The 18,867-nt window shown below is 36.1% G+C and overlaps 1 protein-coding gene across 7 annotated transcripts in view; it reads right to left on the minus strand.

Moving 5' to 3' along the window:
* The window catches only part of LOC126177072 (steroid hormone receptor ERR1), a 474,719-nt gene that overhangs the window by 46,937 nt on the left and 408,915 nt on the right, over positions 1–18,867 (minus strand). For all 7 annotated transcript variants that reach the window (XM_049924364.1, XM_049924347.1, XM_049924332.1 and 4 more), the window contains one exon: positions 11,961–12,083. In XM_049924364.1, coding sequence (XP_049780321.1) covers positions 11,961–12,083 — 123 coding nt within the window. The remainder of the gene's footprint in view (positions 1–11,960; positions 12,084–18,867) is intronic.

Consider the following 18,867-nt stretch of genomic DNA (forward strand, 5'->3'; position numbering starts at 1 on the left):
CTGGAAATCTTTCTTCTCATAATCAACAATCTGATATTTTTAAGGAGGCAAAAGAATTATTTTAAGTTAGGAGTTGGTCCTTTTTTTTGCACTTGTAGAAAATTCATAACACAAATGTATGAATTATTGAATTATATGAAGACTTTCCCAAGAAAGTGAATTTGGAAGTGTTTGCACAGCACATGTGCTTTTAATATACACTAAAATTTATAAGAATTACTTGGTAAACAATGTTAATGATCACAATATCAATAAGGATTACTTGTTGAAGCTACAAATGATTACTGTGGTTTTTCACACAGTATAAGCTACTATGGTGGAAAATCGGAATAATTTTGTAGCTCCAACTTCATGTTTTATTACAACTGACAAAATTATTTAGTTTATTCATTGTATGATAATAGTCGCAAGACTCCTATTGTGTAACAAGTACTTGTCTCACTCTTCGAAGTGGGTTCAGACTGCTTAAGTTCTGTACATCTTGGGGCCTTCTGCTTTTCTTACCTACATCTGTTTCTGTTAAAGTGATATTGTAACCAGAAAATAAAGCAACTAACTACTGTATCATAGACTAATTGTCTCAATTAATTTTAAGCATAGCACCTCTTCAATAAAATAAAGTCATTTAAGCTGAACATTGATGTCAGAATCAGTTGTACAAGTGCACGTGGAGGAATAAAGCAGGCTAAAGGAAAGAAAACAAAACCAATTATCTTTGTGGCTACCACACATCATGATTTAATTGCACCTCATATGAGACTTTAAAACTTATTATGAACCAAGATTAAATTTATTTACTGTAGGGAGTAGTTAACTGAGGAAGTAATGTTTGATTACAAATATTTAAACTTAAAAATTTCAAGTAAGATTTGAGAAGCTAGATTAACATGCTGTTGCTTTCAGTGGATGATGACGTAAGACACGACAAATGTTGAGACGTGTGAAGGTAAGGTGTGCCTCAACAGCAATTTGCCAGCATGTAGTCTTAAATATTTATAAATCTAGGGCCATTGCAATAAAATAATTTAACTTGCTGTTTAAGGTCCAAAACATTTTAAAACACCTAAAAACCATTTCCTGTAATTTGAATAGTCTCTACATCCACATAAAATTGTGGGGATCATTCGCAGTAATTGGCAGTAACACACAAACGGCCTACTATTTTGTGGAGATTATGCAGTTTGACTACTTAAATTACAATGGTATTACAACAGAAAAAAATCTGCCAACAGACATGGTTAGCCAGAATATGAGCTACATGACTCTTTCTTCACTGGCCATAAGGAAAATGTAGTTCCAAATCAAACTACACCCCAATAACAAAAAGACTATTTACCAGGCAGAAACAGATCTACAGATTCTCTTATCGTCATAAAGATAATCTAGTTTCTGAGGCATGTCATTACTTACTGATAAAGTAGTATGGAAAGTGTTGGAGGTGAAAGTGCTTACAATGATTAATCTGTAAAATTATTCATGATCTCAAATCATGTGAGACACATTAGAATAAAGGAATCAGAAATTAAGAATGAAAAACAAATTTAAAAAATCACTGCAAAATACCATTCTTTCCTCTTCTGCATCCTTTCAATAGACACAGGAACCACAATTTATAAAAGGCTATCATATCTTCCAGTTATTGCAAATACATTTTTTTTACTGTCATTTATTTTCTTCTACACTCTCTTTCCAAGCATTAATCCCAACTTGCAGGGTCTGCTGTTTTGCTACATTTCCTCCATTTCTCCCTGTCATTGACATCTTCTGGTCTTGAGCCAACAACGTGCATGTCTCCCCTGATGCTGTCAGTCCACCTCTTTGCCAGTTTACCTGGTCGTCTTGTTCCTCCTGGGTTGATGTGGAGTTCTGTTTTCGCAACTGAGTTGTCTTGCTTTCTCATGACGTGGCCGTGCCAGCGGAGATGGGCTTCCCTCACTTTGTCGGTGATAGGCGTGACACCAAACCTTTGCCAGACGTCTGTATTTTTTACATGGTCACATCGTGTCAGCCACATGGACCATCGAAGCATCTTCATCTCCATGGTGTGTAACATTTGCTCCTGTTGTTTCATCACAGAGCGACACTCAGTACTATACGTTGCTGCTGGGCATACAATGGTCTTATATACTTTTGCCTTTAGATACTGAGGCATCTTTTTTATTGCAGAGGAGTCCAGTGACCTGTCTCCACTTGAGTCAAGCTGCATTCTCCCTCATTCGAGTATCAACTGTTGTGTTGCAGTGTGAGGTGACAACAGACCCTAGGTACTTAAAATGCATGGTCTTCTGCAGGTTTTCTTTGCCAATACTTATGGTGCCCATGGCTTGGGAGCCACATTCTAGGTACTCTGTCTTCTGGACATTGAGGTACAGTCCATTTTCAGCCAGTCTGTCCTTCCATGTTTGAACCTGGTGCTGGAGTTCAAGGCGGGCTTGGTCAGCAAGTAGCACATCATCTACATAAAGAAGGGTCCAAGGATGTGAAGTCTGTATGTCAGACACTGCTGTATCCATGCAAAGGATGAATAGCAATGGTGAAAGGGCAGAACCCTGATGAACACACACAGTGATACTGAAGGGCGGAGAAATTCCAGCAGTACTCCAAACAACACTAGTGGAATTATGCTACAAAAGTTGCACCCAGCTTAAATACTCTTCAGGGATGCCATGGCGGTGAAGAGCTCGCCAAATAAGATCATGTGGGATATGATTGAAAGCCTTTTCTAGGTCTAGAAATGCCATGTGTACACTTTTCTGCCTCTCTCTCTGTTTTTCCATCAAAAGGCGAATGGCGTGGATAGCATTGATGGTGCTGCATCCCTTAACAAATCCACACTGGTTTGGTGTTACAGAGATAATACTTCTGAGGCTGCTATCAAGTAACCATTCAAAGATCTTTAAAGTATGACAGAGGAGTCGAATAGGGCGATAAGTCGAGGAATCATTCACGTCTCCTTTTCCCTTCCAGTTTTGAATTTTTATGCTAGTTGTCCATGCTTGTGGATGTTGTTTTTCGGCAATGATTCGGTTGAAGAGTGAGGCAAGGAATTCTGAAGCAGGCTTTCTGAGCAATTTCCCGATTTCCACTGGTAGGTCAGCTGGGCCAGTTGCTTTTCCATTTTTCATCTTGCTAATGGCAAGCATTACTTCCTCAGATGTAATTGAGAAGATGGGTCCTGAGGTAGGATCAGGACTAGTAATTGGTGGATGCGTAAACACTTTGTTACTGGTGTTATGAAAGTAGTCTGTCCAATGCTGGAGAATAGATTGTTTATCTCTTAGCAGTATGGCGTCAGCTTCCTCGATGTGCATCACATGTCCAATGTCCTGAGTTAAATGGTGATGTGACTTAGCAATATGGTAGATGTTATTTTCTCCTGATGGTGTGTCACGGTGGTCATAAAGTGTCTGGTAATACTGGTCTTTTCTGCAGCTACTGCTCTTTTTGCTGCTGATTTCAGGTTGCGATATTTCTGGAGATCAGTGTCAAGCATGAGTTCCACCAAGTCTTGTATGCCATATTTTTCTCCCTGATTGCTTGCTTGACTTCAGCTGTCCACCACCAGGTTTATTTATCAATGTATTTTCTTCCAGGTATGGTTTTCTCCAGAGTTTTTGTCGCTGCTTGATGTATTTGTTCCACAGCTCCTTTCCACATGTCTTCAACTGACTGAGCGGTCTTCACGGAGAAGTTTACTGACGCTGTCATCAACTCGTTTCACTGGATGTTCATTCGCCACCACTTAATTTGCTCAGGCCCAGTCTTAGGTTTAGGTTTCTACACTAAGATAAAAAGATCAAATCTATAAAAAGAAGTTAACTTCTCCCAAACAATAACTAATGAGTTGCACTTACATAATAAAATGTACCTGAGGTAATCTTGTAATGTATCTTGCCAGTTAATTTTTCTACTTGAGCTAAAATGAATGAGGAACCATCACCGGAAACAGAGTACAACTGGAGAAACTCAGGCAAATGTCTAACTAACACAGCAAACACTTTACGAGAAAATATAAAGATCAAGCACAAAACACCAAGTGATAGTACCAGTGACTGAGACTTTTGAGCACAGCTGGTCCCTGAAATGAATACATGACAGAAGAAGCTTCATCTTAAACTTTAGTGTTCTCAGATTTCTTCAAACTGTACATTTAATCCTAGTGAAGTGAAATATTCATGATTATCATGAGCATTTAAGCAGACATTCTTCCTATGCTTCATATACAAATGGAATAGAAAGGAAAATAATATACTGAATAATGGGAAGTACCATCCACCATGCAATTCAGAGTGACTGGTAGAGTAGGGTGTAGGTGCAAATGTAGTTCCACTGAGGAACAAGGAGCTTGTGTTTCTGTGTAAATTACAAGGAGAAAGAAAGGAAGAATAGAGTGCCACATCCCACCAACGATGAGGTCAATACAGATGGAGCACAAGTTTGAACTTGTGGAGGGAGGGAAGGAAATTGGCCACATGCTCCTCAATGAAGTCATCATGAGATTTGGCTTATGAAATCCAGGGAAACCACAGAAAACTTAAACCTGGTTGGCCATACAGGGGTTTGGATCTGAATGAGAGCCCAGTCTCACTACTGTGCAACTTCACATAGACCATGCCAATTACAGGTAGGTCATATATCTTCCTACACAAGTCAGTCTTGGATTGCTCAAAAGAAATGAGATTTTTCTAATTAATGGATTTACTTTCATGATTTTAAACTCAGAGCTGATCACAAGGAAACTGCATCTATTTCTCAAGAAAGAAAATATGAAATGAACGTGATCTTGGATTGTATAATGTGGGAATTGCCTTTGAAAGGATGAAAAAGAACTTCTTTACATTCTAAGAAGGCACTGTCCCATTGTTAAATGAGAATAAAAGTGGCATTGATGTAGATGAAATTTAGTTGTTTCACATTGGTACATGTCATTTGAAGTTGAGTGTCAACTTCATCTGCCGAATAGTTTTATTTGTATATGATGGTAGAGGTACTGTGTGTGTTTCATCCAAAATTGGTATATGTATACAACACAAATTAAATTCTAAATAAAAAATTAAAAAAGTGCCCTTACAAAATGCTGGGTAAACAATAGCATCAAGTTATCAATTCCTGGAACATATCATTTGTAGAAGAAAAATATGTGTAGAACATAGGAAAATGCATAGGTATTACACATAAGGCAAAGTTACGACAAATCCAATATGAGATAAGATGCAAGATGCAGGTAAGAAATTGGAAGTAACAATAAACTGTATTATGATCTATAAACTCATTTCGAGTTCTGACGTTTGAAAGCATTAGCATTGAGACACAGATCTAAATAATCTGGGTGGACGCTTGTTGCATGGCAAAGTCATTTGTGATACAGCAACTTACTTTGGGTTAAAACAAACGTACCAACAACAACAAAAATCACAGTTAAATTTGCCAATTAATATGAGTAATAATATAGCAAGTGTGTGCTTCATTTTACTTCCTTCTCTAACACCTTCTCAAGTTACAAAAGTCAAAAAATAAAAAATTTTGACACTTCAACATTACAGAAAATGTTTACTTTAGCTAAATTGCACTAATAACAATTTTCACTGGAGACAAGTCTCTTCTAAGTGTCTTTGTTTACAGATGTTAGATACCACCATATTTCCTTGCATTTTTCTTAATTTTTGTAATTCACACTTATTCAAAAAACATTAAGCCCATGTACAAAAATTCTTAATAATTGGTAGCTGTTACAAAGTTAGTTTCCCTCACTGATGCAATATGACACCTCAACCTCAGACACTAAAGCTAATTAACCTTCAAAAATATTACAATATGTCACAAGATTCTTTAATCTATGTTACCTTAAAGTGGATATTAAGTAATATCAACTGAACAGCATTCTACTAGAAATACATAAACACTTACTTACACAAGTCAGTTATTAACACAGACACTGCAATGCTTCAATACATATCATTTTATGAGGTGTATAATTCAATTTATACTGCAACTTTTTGCAATGTATCATCAGTTACTGGTGAAGCCAGTTTTATATTTATTGAACTAATTTTGTTTCTGTGACTAGTTCCTCATAATCAGATGTGTATCAAATAATTTATTAAATGAAATAAAATAAATATATTATCTGAAGAAGTTCAGCAGAAACAGTTGAAGAGAGGAGAGCAGTCCGCAGACCACCTTCCTGCAAGCACACAATGCTTTTACCTGGGGCCAGACAGCTCACACCTTCCTAGCACGATACCTCACTGCCTACTGGTGGCTGTTCAAGGCAGGAAGCTTATACATAGGCAACTAAGGTAAAGACACAACACAGCAACTTAGAATATTCCAATGATCTGTGTTGGCATAACATCCTGAGGTGGAGACAAGAATCATACATCACAGCAACTATCACGGAGCTGTGCCACAGCTGCCACATTACAGGCTTGTGTAACACAGCGTAGTGTCGACACGTATCTCTTTTGAGGCACAAATAATTTTTAGAAAAAATCTTTACACAGTGTAGCAAACTATATGTGATTTCAATCTTTCATTTTTCTTTTTGTCTATGTTTATGTCTCAGGGGGAGGAAGAAGTAACAGAAGAAGAAGAAGAAGAAGAAGAGAAGGAAGATGCAAATTTACAAATCAGTAGTTACAGCCAGCTCTCCTCACTATTACATTTTTATCATACTGCTAAGTACATAACCAACTTCAGTGAATTGACAAATGAAAATGATACAGTCGATAAAAACTGTATAATCACAAATGTTACAATATTAATGGCTATGAGAGATAAGACTTTCAAGCCCCTTCTAATTGGTGTTTTTAAGATGTTGATGACATCACAAATCACTCAGAAATTCACCAAAGTCTTTCATTGGCTATCAAGAATGGTACTCATAGGCCTAAAGATCTGAGTTTCAATGTTGATGTATAAGTGTCTGATCCACTCGATATAAATCATCCTGCAACCCCGTGTTCCTTTTCAGACTTTATTACAGCACAGCACTCTTGCATGCATAACAGTGCCAGTCAACATTCTCCATACACAACAGATGAGTTTAAACAAATTTCTCAGAATGTGGAATGATCAGCAATCAAAACTTAATCATTTTCCCTAGTCACATGCATCTCTCTACTGTGTTACAAAACAATTTTCTCAATGTTTTTCTATCATATCTGTATAACTTAAAACTCAATAATCTTTACTTTATTTAATTTGAATGCATCTTAAGAAGCAAACAACACTCATTTTCTGAATACACAACACTTAACATCACGTCTGCTCAATGCTCTAAAACTATATACTCTCTTTAAATTCTTATATTTCGGCTAAATAACACAAGATCTAAGTCTTAAGAAGGAACTAATATAAATGAGAACTGTAATAAAAATATTGCCAACACTGACAAATGAAGTGTCTACAGAAGAGCAGGAAGGTCATTGCTGTTGTTGGTGTAGAGCAGTATTGAGTTTTGGAAGCAGTCATTCATATGTATGGTTGTAATTTTAGAAAGCATTTTTATGGATATTCATTGAGTCATTCAGTTTTTAGATCATAATGGCAAATAGTCACAAAATACAAAATAACTACAGGTTAACAAGCCCAAGAAGAATGTCACGTTGCAAAACTGGCTAACACAGCCACAATCGAGTCAACCTTTGCCAATGTCAGCTACCACGAAGACACACCAAGCCTCAAAACAACAAAGAATGATGAACAGTATAGAAATGATCCTCACATGTTTTTTAGATTAAATGTGAATGGGGGGAAAGCTAACCAAATAAACGACACTGCAGGTATTAACAGTTTTTGGCATTCACAAGCTCTTTCTCCCAAACAAGAAGTGATGAAACATACACATAATATTGGGATGGAAGTATATAATGATTACAGTTAATTCTTTTTAGCAGATGAGATAAGTATAGCTGTCAGTGTAAAGAAGCACTGACAGAGACAATGGTAAATTATACTGTTGCGAAAGTTACTAACTGGCTTTGAACAAATTGATTTTAAACTTTGAAAAATAAAGAGTAAAATAAGGATAAGAAAAAAATCAAGCTTATTGTTTTATATGCAAAAAGAATGCCTCCTTTCACCACAGGAATCTGCAGGCAAATTGACATTCAAGGTTGAAAGTTCTAATTTCTTGTACATACATACTGATGGAAACTATATAGCTTCCTTGAATTCCACAGAAGAGAACTTGCTCTCCAACGTATTTTCACATCCTGCCATCCTCCTGGACTTACTGAATATAACATAGGCATGTAAAAAAAGAAATATATAACTAGAAAACTCTTCGGCAATGCATTCATTGAAACAAAAATATCTTACTCACATCAATTTTGGTGTTCAAACATGCAGATTAAAGTAGTTTCAACATGAAAAAATACTTCTGTATCTTACAGAAATTCTTGAACAGAAATAGGCTGTCAGCTACAAGTTAGTGAATGTTAGCACACAGCCATATAAATAATGTTAAGAACTTGGGCAACTTTTGTATAACTGACATGTTCAACCAACAGATTCCCAAAAAGGCTTTCCTAAGAGTACGAAAAGAGGAAGTAACCATCCACTAACAAATTACCAGAGAATTAAAGATAAGAATAGATCAAGCAAGACAGTTTAATAGCAAAGTATTACAGATGTAAGGAAAAAATATAAAAACACAGCAAATCAAGCATGCAAAAGGGAACACAGATATCTAAAAAATTAGATTAGATTAGACTGTCAGAAAGAGCAAAATAGCTAAGCAGGAATGGCTAGAGGACAAATATAATGTTTTAAAAGCCTGCATAACTGTGGGAAACATAGATGCTGTTTACAGGAACATTAAAGATACCTTTGGGTAAAAGAAAAGTGGCTGTGTGATTATCAAGAACTCTCAAATAGTAAGTACTAAGCAAAAAATGGAAAGCTGAACTGTGAAAGACATGTATAGAAGGTTAGATGAGGTAATGAACTTGAAGGCAATATTACAGAAAGTGAAGAGGAAGTAGATGAAAATGGGGCTGGAGAAATGATACTGCAAGAAGAGTTTGACAGAACACTGGAAGTCCTCTGTTGAAACAAGGATCCTAGTGTAGATGACATGTCCCTAAAATTATTCAGAATCTTTGGAGAGCTAGCCATAACAAAATACAAGACATAAGAGACAGATGAAATACCTTCACACATAAAAAATTTAATGATTCTGATTTCAAAGAATAAAAGAGTTTAGAGGTGTGAATATTACTGAACTGTCATTTTATAAAGTTATGGTTGCAAAATACTGACATACGTTATTTCCTGAAGAATGAAAAAACTGGTATAACCTGACTGCAGGGAAACTAAGTTTGGTTTCCACAAAAATGCAGGAGCACATGAAGCAATACCGTCCCTAAGACTTATCTCAGAAGACAAGTCAAATAAAGGCAAACCTGCATTTATAGCATTTGTAGATTAAGAAAAAGTGTTTGGTAATGTTGGCTAGAACAAACCTGTTGAAATTTTGAAGGAAAGTAGTTGCTGAGAAAGGAATGAGTCAGGGTTATTGCCTGTCCCTGAAGTTATTCAATTTGTCCATTGAGCAAACAGTGAAGGAAACTACGGAGAAACCTGAAATGGGAGTTAACGTTCAGAGAGAAGAAATAAAATCTTTAAAGTTTGTCAATGAGAGTGTTATTCCATAATGGGCAGCAAATGACTTGGAAGAGCAGTTGAACAGAACAAGTGTCTCAAAAAGAGATTAGAAGATGAACATCAACAAAAATAAAGCAAGGATAATGGAACATAGTTAAATTAAACCAGGTGATGTAGAGGGAATTATATTAGGAAATGAAACACCAAAAGCAGCAGATGAGTTTTGCTATGTGGACAGCAAAATAACTAATGATGGGCAAGTAGACAGAATATAAAAGGCAGATGTCAACACGAAGAAGAACATTTCTCAAAAGCGGATTTTGTTAACATCTAATGTCAATTCAAGTGTTATGAAGTCTTTTTTAAGGTATGTACACGCAAATGTAAGGAACGTGAAGTGAAACATGGACGATAAGTAGTTCACATACAAAGAGAATAGAGGATTTTGAAATGTGGTGTGAGAGAAGAATGCTGATGATTAGATGGGTAGAATGAATAATGAATTAATGAGTACTGAATTGAATTAGGAAAAACAGACTAATACAACCTGACTAATACAGAGGATCCTTCAGCATCAAGGAATGGTCAGCTGTCAATGGAAGAAAGTGTGAGGGATAAAAATTGTAGAGGGAGATCAATAAGCAGATTCAAATGAATGTAGGTTTATCAGAGATAGACTAGCATGGGAAGTTCTGTCAAACCATTCTTTCGATATAAGACCACTCATGTCCTGTAAACATGGGCTCTGAAATAAATACCTTAAGATTTAGGAGCCCTTGTTCATCTTTGCTACTGTGAAACACATCTCTTCTCCTGAACAAGTACTCATAGCTCTTAAGGTACGAATTTTACAGCATATATTTACTAGACAATTTTTTCTTGTTTAGGTCCGTACCAACTCCACTCAAAATATGGAAAGCAAAGAGCTTTTAGTTGAAGAGATTTGTTTCATAATATTGAAGATAGAGTGCTCAAAGCTCTTAAGGTACACATCTGGAGCCTATGTCCACCGGACTTCTTTGCTTTGAATGATCATTCCTGTCATACCACCGAATTTTGACTATTTCTCCTGGAATAACTTGTAGATATTTGGTAATATCTGAGTGTAAATATTTGCAGGGACATGAAACATGATGATCACATAAGCTCAGTCATAGGTAAAGCAGATTGAAGACTTCAGTTCATTAATAAGATACTGGGAAATGCAATCAGTCTATTGGGATTGTTTACAAAAAACTCATGTTACCCATCCCACAATATTGCCCATGTGTATGGAACCCATACCAAAAAGGACTAATAAAGGCTACTGAACATATACAAAGAAGGGCAGCACAACTGGTCACAAATTCATTTGCATGGGAGAGGGCCACAGGTATGCTGCAAAAACTGAACTGGCAGATACCTGAAGATAGATGTGAAACATCCTGTAAAATCTAATTGATAAAGTTTCAAGAACCAGCTTCAAGTGAGGGATCTAAGAATATACTAGAACCCTCTAAGTACTGCTGCTGTAGCAATTACGATGACTAGGTAGACTAGTTACAGTGCACACAGAGTCTTTTAAACAATCATTCATCCAATGATCCTCATATGAATGGAACAGGAAGAAACCCTAATAACTGGTACGATGGGTTGTATCCTGTCCCATGTACATTGCAGTGGTTTGGAAATGTAGATGTAAATCTGCATTCAGGTCTTTCGCCTAACAGTCATGAGTCACATTTCCCCTCATTTCCCTAAATCACGCACAGGAGTTGGTAGGGTGATTCATTAAAAAATATCATCATCTGTTCTCGGTTTCATACCTGTAGTAATAAGTGAACTGATTGTCCATAACAACCTTGTTGACAAAAGAATGTCTTAGCCTTACCAGAAAAAAACACATCAAAGATGTGATAGAAAGTACTGCTTAGTGGCAAAGTTAAGGAAAACTACAGACATAGCTCCACAAAAGATCACAAAATTCTGGCTTACAGATTCCTGTCCTTGACTCAAGGTGCTGAATATGAATAACCCTACATCATTTGACACGTTCCTCTCTTTCACTGGATGAGGAAGTGAATGAATGAATGAATGAATTATATATTACGTAAAAGCTAGTGCTTGTGTTGCCTTTGGTTTGCGCCTATGTTTTGGCACCTGTTACAGTGAAGTCACTCTACATGTAACCGGAAAAGGCTGTGCAAGTGGAATTATAAGTTAGAAATATAGATGTGGTTTTCAAATTTGTCAATCAAGTTCTAAGGTCAGATTGAAAACTGTGCATTTTTTTAACAAATTTTCACATGTGGTACATTAGATTTAACATATTACTTGCCACTGGAAGAAACTGTATTTTGTAAAATACTTACTTCAGCATTGCCAGGACCAGGTTGTGTTGTGGAGCTGCAGTATTGCCTGTCAGGACTTCCTCCACTTGGTGAACACGTGCCTGAGACATTGTACCTCTGCCCCTCTTCTTCACAAAATTCTACCTACAAAGAGAAACACACATGCAGCTCAATAAATAAATCCAACTTCTCTGAGAAAATATTTAACTATGCTAACAAACTAATGCTGTTATAATCACCAGCTATAATTATAAAACAGTTTCTTTGGTTAACAAAGGTTTTCACATACATCTAACAAAAACATTCAACTGTTTTTGGGGGAAAAGTAAAAGTTCTCAAGCAGATACAAAGATGACATTTACATAAATGATACGTTGTTTGTGTGATGTTGGTGCATTCTGCATAATAATTAACTTAAGTGTCAACTTGATCTGTGGAATAGTTTTGGTTATGTGGCTTTTTGAAGTAATTGTAAATGAATAAACTGGAATGTCACATTAATACAAAAATTTTGTTTTATGATGTGTACTGTTTTGTAATGAGTCTGTCTCTTCATTTTTAACAGTTAAGAACTGGGTGACCAAGTTCAAATTTTGTCATCTTCTCTTTAAGCTGGTCCTTCAATGGATGACCCACAACCTGCAATCAGTTCTCAACAATGGTTGCATCATATTAAAAATAATGCAAGTGACTATGCTCCTATTTGTCACCATAATTAGAAATTGGTTGATCATTTCAAACTAGAAATGTAACAGTATGAAAACAGGTAGCGGAAACCATTTGCCATGCTTCAAAAATGCCATGTCAGTTCCAACTGTCAGAAAGGATATACCTGCTGTTTTCTGGTATGGGAAATGGATTGTTCTTACTGATTACCTTGCACAGGATAAAACAGTAACTGGTGAATGCTACATAAATCTTCTGATGCAACTGGATAAAAAATACTTAAGAATGGATTGCAAAAGAAAATTATCTTCTAGATAATGCGGTTGCTGTCCAAGGATTTTTAGGAGTCAAAGAATTAATCTATGAATTGCTGGAATATCAACCCAATTTATGACATTTGATATCATCTAGCATCCACCTATTCTCACATATAAAAACATTTGTGGGAAGACAACAGTTCACACCCATATCTAGCAATCCAGATTTAGGTTTTCCATTATTTCCCTAAACTGCTACAGGCAAATGCCAGGATGGTTCCTTTGAAAGGGCTTGGCCAATTTCCTCCCCATCTTTGACACCACCCAAGTCTGCACTCTGTCTATAATGACCTCAATGTTGATGGGATGTTAAACTCAGTCTTCATTCCTTCCTTTTTTAAAAACATTTGCGGCTAGGGAACATTTTGAGTACAGTGAAGAGCTTATGGTTGTAGAAAGGTATTTGGTAGATTTTGTAAGTGCATTGTAGACCTAAAAGACACAGAACACCCAATACAAAGATGAAAAGTTTTTGATTGAATTTTCTCATGCTGAGAAATTGTACCTTATACACAGTCTAAGGTGAATATTCAATGATTCGAACATATCCAGCTAACATTAATAGATATGCTAATGTGTATTTTACAACATACTGTTTTTTATGGCATAACCATCAACTGTGAGTGCTATGTACATGGACATGGTCATGTGTACAAGGTGCTTCTTGATTTTAAATGTTTTATTTATAACAAACCTTTATATTACATGCTACATTTTATAACATAACAACATGGTATGAAGTCCAACTCAAAATGAACACATTTTATAACATAGATTTTTGAAGATATGTAAATGTGCAGCTCCATTACCATTCCTTGTAACATCTAAGTAATTTTTTTATTTCATATATTATGTCATAACTCATGATATGAGATATATTCCATGTACATGCACTATGTTACATACCTGAAGATGACAGCAAAGTCTGTTGAAACCAGTTGTTTTTAAATGAAACATTTATGTGATCTTGGCTTTACGAAGTTTTTACCATGGTAACTATTTGTCTTCTCTCTGAAAAAGCACTTTTTTCCCTTTTTAAGTCAATGGTATTTCAAGCATTTTGAGATGGCATCTTCCATTTACTGGCATCTTTCTATCTAGCATTTATGTCTAAACATATCTCTTATGAATCTAATCTTCTCAATTATTTGTTTTATGTTTAGGGGAGATTGGTGTTACTGAACCTTGAGGTTAACTGGACCATCACATTAATTAGCAATTGAAGAGTGATAATTATTTCTTTACGCCCACAAAGTTGTTTTCTTAGGCCAAGTATAATTTGAACTTACATGGTTGCTGAATGTAAGCTAAATACATACATAAATGTGAAATCCAGCGATAAGAGTTATTTTTTCTCACATCTAACAAATCCTCTTAAAATTTTAATTATCAATGGTACACAATGTTGTTTCTTTGATTTAAATTCCATGTTTATTGCATTATGATATTCCATGAAATATAAGCAGTGCATGGAGCTATTTTCTCACTATTTTGAATATTTTTGATAAAGTGAAGGTGGAGTTAACTGGGCCACTAAAGTTTGGAGTTAGGTGATACGGTTCAGTTAGCCCTAGAAAGTTGACGATAAATGAATATAATGAGTAACTTCATGGAAGCACTTGCTGGTGTCCCCAGAGTTACCATATAAGACTTTGCAGCCTTGTAAAGGTAGCATATCCTTTGGCTTTTACTGTCTCCAACGTCTCGAAAGGCTTTATTGTCAGTGATATTGAACCTTACAATTCAAACATATTTACCAACCATGATTTTGTTGTCATCAAATGCAATGGGCAGATCTCTACAAATTCAGCAACAGCCATTGACTCACTGGAAGAAATTGCTAACAAACCTACAGATCACACTGTGGACAATACTGAACATCAGACAAGATCGGCAAACAGAAATTACACACCCTGTGCAAGTTCATTCGCATGAATGGACACAGGCAGACAGTGTTTGTTGGTAATGAGGATCACCCTGTGGCTAAACATGCCTTGGTGCACGGCCAGCACATCTTGGCACAGTGTTACACCGTCCGGGTTATCTGGATGCTTCCCACTAACACCAATCTGTCAGAACTCTGCAGATGGGAACTTTCCCTTCAGCATATCCTCTCTTCACGCTATCCGCCAGGCCTCAATCTCCGCTAATTTCTAATTTCAATTTGCCGCCGCTCATACCTCACCTGTCTTTCAACAACATCTTTGCCTCTGTACTTCCGCCTCGACTGACATCTCTGCCCAAACTCTTTGCCTTTACAAATGTCTGCTTGTGTCTGTGTATATGCGGATGGATATGTGTGTGTGTGTGCGCGAGTGTATACCTGTCCTTTTTTCCCCCTAAGGTAGGTCTTGCCGCTCCCGGGATTGGAATGACTCCTTAACCTCTCCCTTAAAACCCAGATCCTTTCGTCTTTCCCTCTCCTTACCTCTTTCCTGATGAGGCAACCGCTGGTTGCGAAAGCTTGAATTTTGTGTGTATGTTTGTGTTTGTTTGTGTGTCTATCAACCTGCCAGCGCTTTTGTTTGGTAAGTCTCATCATCTTCCTTTTTAGATATAAAAAAGTACTTGGCCTCGTTTGAAGAAAAAATACACATAATTTAACTTTACTAATGTTATAGAGCATGAAATAGGTTCACTATCAAATGCAATTTCCTCATCATGGAGATGTGTCCTTATATTGGAAACACAAGGTATCTCCAATTATGAATAACTTTTGTGTGTAAGAATCAGATGTAAAGGAAAGATCTGACAGTCTTAAGATCCCAAAAATTCTTCGTTCACACAAAGTGAGTCACTGCAGAAACCCCCAGGTTTCTAAATTTAACACTACATTAACATGTCACCAAATTTTATGTTTATTAGTTATGGCATGTTTCAGAATCTTAGTTATAAGGATAATATTATTGGATTTTAGTTCATCAGCATAGTTCTTGGGAACATGATGCCATTATAATTTCTAAAATATAGAATTTCCCTTGAAGTACATACAATAATAGTAATTTATGACTGAGTGAACACCTGCAGAGCTGTATTAGCCACGCTGTGCATAATCTTGGTGTGACATGCATATGAGCTACAGCTAACAATGATAAGGATGAAAGATAACACCCTCTGTATAACCTATAACTTCCAAATATTCAAACATGATTTTACTTTATGATTACAACAAAACTTGCACAGAATCTGGAGTAATAAACTGTGAGTTATGGGCATCGTGTGAAAGCTTAGCAACATTTTCTGGTTTACGTATGTGCCTATTAACTACACAACACCTCAAATACATGGTGAGCTGTTAACTTTACTACTTGCATTATTTATATGCCACCATGGACTTTCAATTTCCACATCTGTTTTTTTCCACGGAAGTATTACAGTGAATTCTTATGCAGAAATTGAATACCTATGTACAAATATTCTAATGATGTATTTTAGCAGTTAACGTCCGTTCTTGCTGGAGCCCTCTATGACTTTTATGAATTCACTATCTAGTTGCCCGGTTAGACTACAGGCAAGCTACATTTAGTGATGCTTAAAGATTACAACCTTATCTAAGATATTTAATCTAGGACCTTTATGTTGAGTATATAGTATGGCAAGTACACTATCAACATTTTCAAACTCTGTTTTGTTCGAGTCACCTGAATTGCAACTAGTGACTTTTTCATGTGAGAATGTTTGCTATATCCGCTGTCAAAATCCCTTCCTATATGTCCAGTGTACAAACATCCATAACTGCAGCTGATTTTGTAGACTACAGTTCACCTGCAACCTTTTTTTTTCTCTTTTTGAACAGTTGTGTGTGAAAGGTTTTGCTCTAATCTACCCTTGGTAGAGAAAATGATCAATTTCATATTTCTTAAGATTTTTGGTTATATGGTACAAACTACTTGCCATGAAAGGAATGCTATGAATAGAAGGTCCTTTAGGGTAAACTCTTTTATTCTTTGTCTTTTGCATGTTGTGTTTTGTCATCTACCAACTTGGTGCTTATATTTTTAATTATGGTCTCACTGGTGATTGTTTATACTCATATTTATGGATACTTCATTGTACAGCTCCTTGCTTGAGAGGACACTTTCCTACAGAAGCAGTTTCAATGCTGTGTTGATCATATTCTTGAGAGCTGTCAATTTATGTGACTCGGCGTGTTCTCTTTTAAAAGGATCTCTGAATGATTTGAGTAGGATTTTTTCCCACGTGTGGGCAGAGTTACTTTAAAAGAAAAAAAAAGTGTTACTGATTAATAATAAAAGAAGAAAGGAAAATTTGCCTTACGTGATTTAGGGAAATCAGGAAAAACCTAAATCTGGATGGCTAGATAGGGATCTGAACCATTGTTCTCCCGAATGCAGGTCCAGTTTACTATTCACTACACCATCTCGCTTGGTTCCATGACATAAGGAACAAAGCACCAAATTTATAATCTTAAAGCACAAGTTGCAATGTCACAGCATAAATTTCATAAAGAAGAAAATATAAGACCACTCTTCAGGACCAAAAACACCCTTCACAAGAAAACAACAGAAACCTTGAGGCTGTCCAATAAAGAATTTAGGCCATACAAGAAATAGGACTGTCACAAATAGCAACACATTTTCCTGGACAGTTTCTCATAATCATGTTCTAAGAGTAGTAAAATAAATGTGACATGCCTCAGATGTCTACATAATCAAATGGTCTTGTGATGTTTTTTCTTCTTGTCTTCTTTTACATTGGACAGGCAGGAAGGGGATTTATAGCCAGATATGGCACATGTTGTAGACGATATTAACAATATGCTTACCCTTAAACATAAACATTGTGAACTATGTGGCTGAGTAGAGGATGATTAGCATGGTACCACATGTTGGGGTTTCTTCCCATTCCAACTGCATATGGAGCATGGGAAGAAACACTGCTTAAATGTTTGTGCGTGTGTTGTAAGTACTCTAATCTTTTCTTCATGATCTGGATGGGAGCAGAACGTAGGTGACTGAATGAGATCTCTAAATTCACTTAATTCTGAATCTTGAAATTCTGTAAGAAGATTTGTGGGATAATTTGTATCTATTTTCAAGCAGCTGCAATTCAGGTTTCCAACATTTCCATGATGCTCTACTGTGAGTCGAACAAACCAATGACCATTTGTATTTGTATATTTTTAGTATCTTCCAATAATTTTTGCTCAAATATGTTGGACCCACATCAAATAGGGCTATAATAGGGCACTAGTAATTTGTAAACAGTTTAGTTTGTTGACTGACAGGCTTTTTCCCAGTACTCTGTCAATGAACCAAAGTAACTGCGACCTGCCATAAATATGACTGGGATTAAGTGATCATTCCATTTCTTGTTACATCCAGAAATTTTATGAGTTGTCTGATTCCAATTGTGAATCACTGATATTGTAGTCAAAGTTAGGTCTACTACATTTTTGTTGTTTTGTGAAGTGCATAATTTTACATTTGTGTTGATTTAAAGCAAGTTACCAATCTTTACCAATTTGAAATTCAACTGAATATTTCTTCTACTTTTTTCGGACAGTGCTTCAGTACATCATATGTAAAAAGTCTGAGCTACTAATGTTGTCTGCCAGATCATTAACAGACAACATAAAACAACTCAGACTTGCCTCGTGCACGGCCGAAGTTAGTTTTATTTATGTCAATGGCTCTCCATTCAAGATAACATACTGCACAGTCCCTGCCAAAACATCCTCAACCCAATAATAAATTTTGTTTGATACCCCATATAGTCGTAATTTTGTTGACAGTGTTTGATGGGGTAACCAGTCAAGTGTTGTTTGGAAGTCAAGAAATATTGCTGTAACCTTATTTCTTATATATATCTTACAGATAACTGATTTTTCTGCTGTCAAAAAATATTTACGATTTGGAGAAACCACGGAAAACCTAAAAATGGTTTACTGAGACAGGAGATAAAACGAGAGAGAAAAGTTTTCA

Source organism: Schistocerca cancellata, chromosome 1 (genome assembly GCF_023864275.1).
Source record: "Schistocerca cancellata isolate TAMUIC-IGC-003103 chromosome 1, iqSchCanc2.1, whole genome shotgun sequence".
In the NCBI taxonomy this organism is placed as follows: Eukaryota; Metazoa; Arthropoda; class Insecta; order Orthoptera; family Acrididae; genus Schistocerca; species Schistocerca cancellata.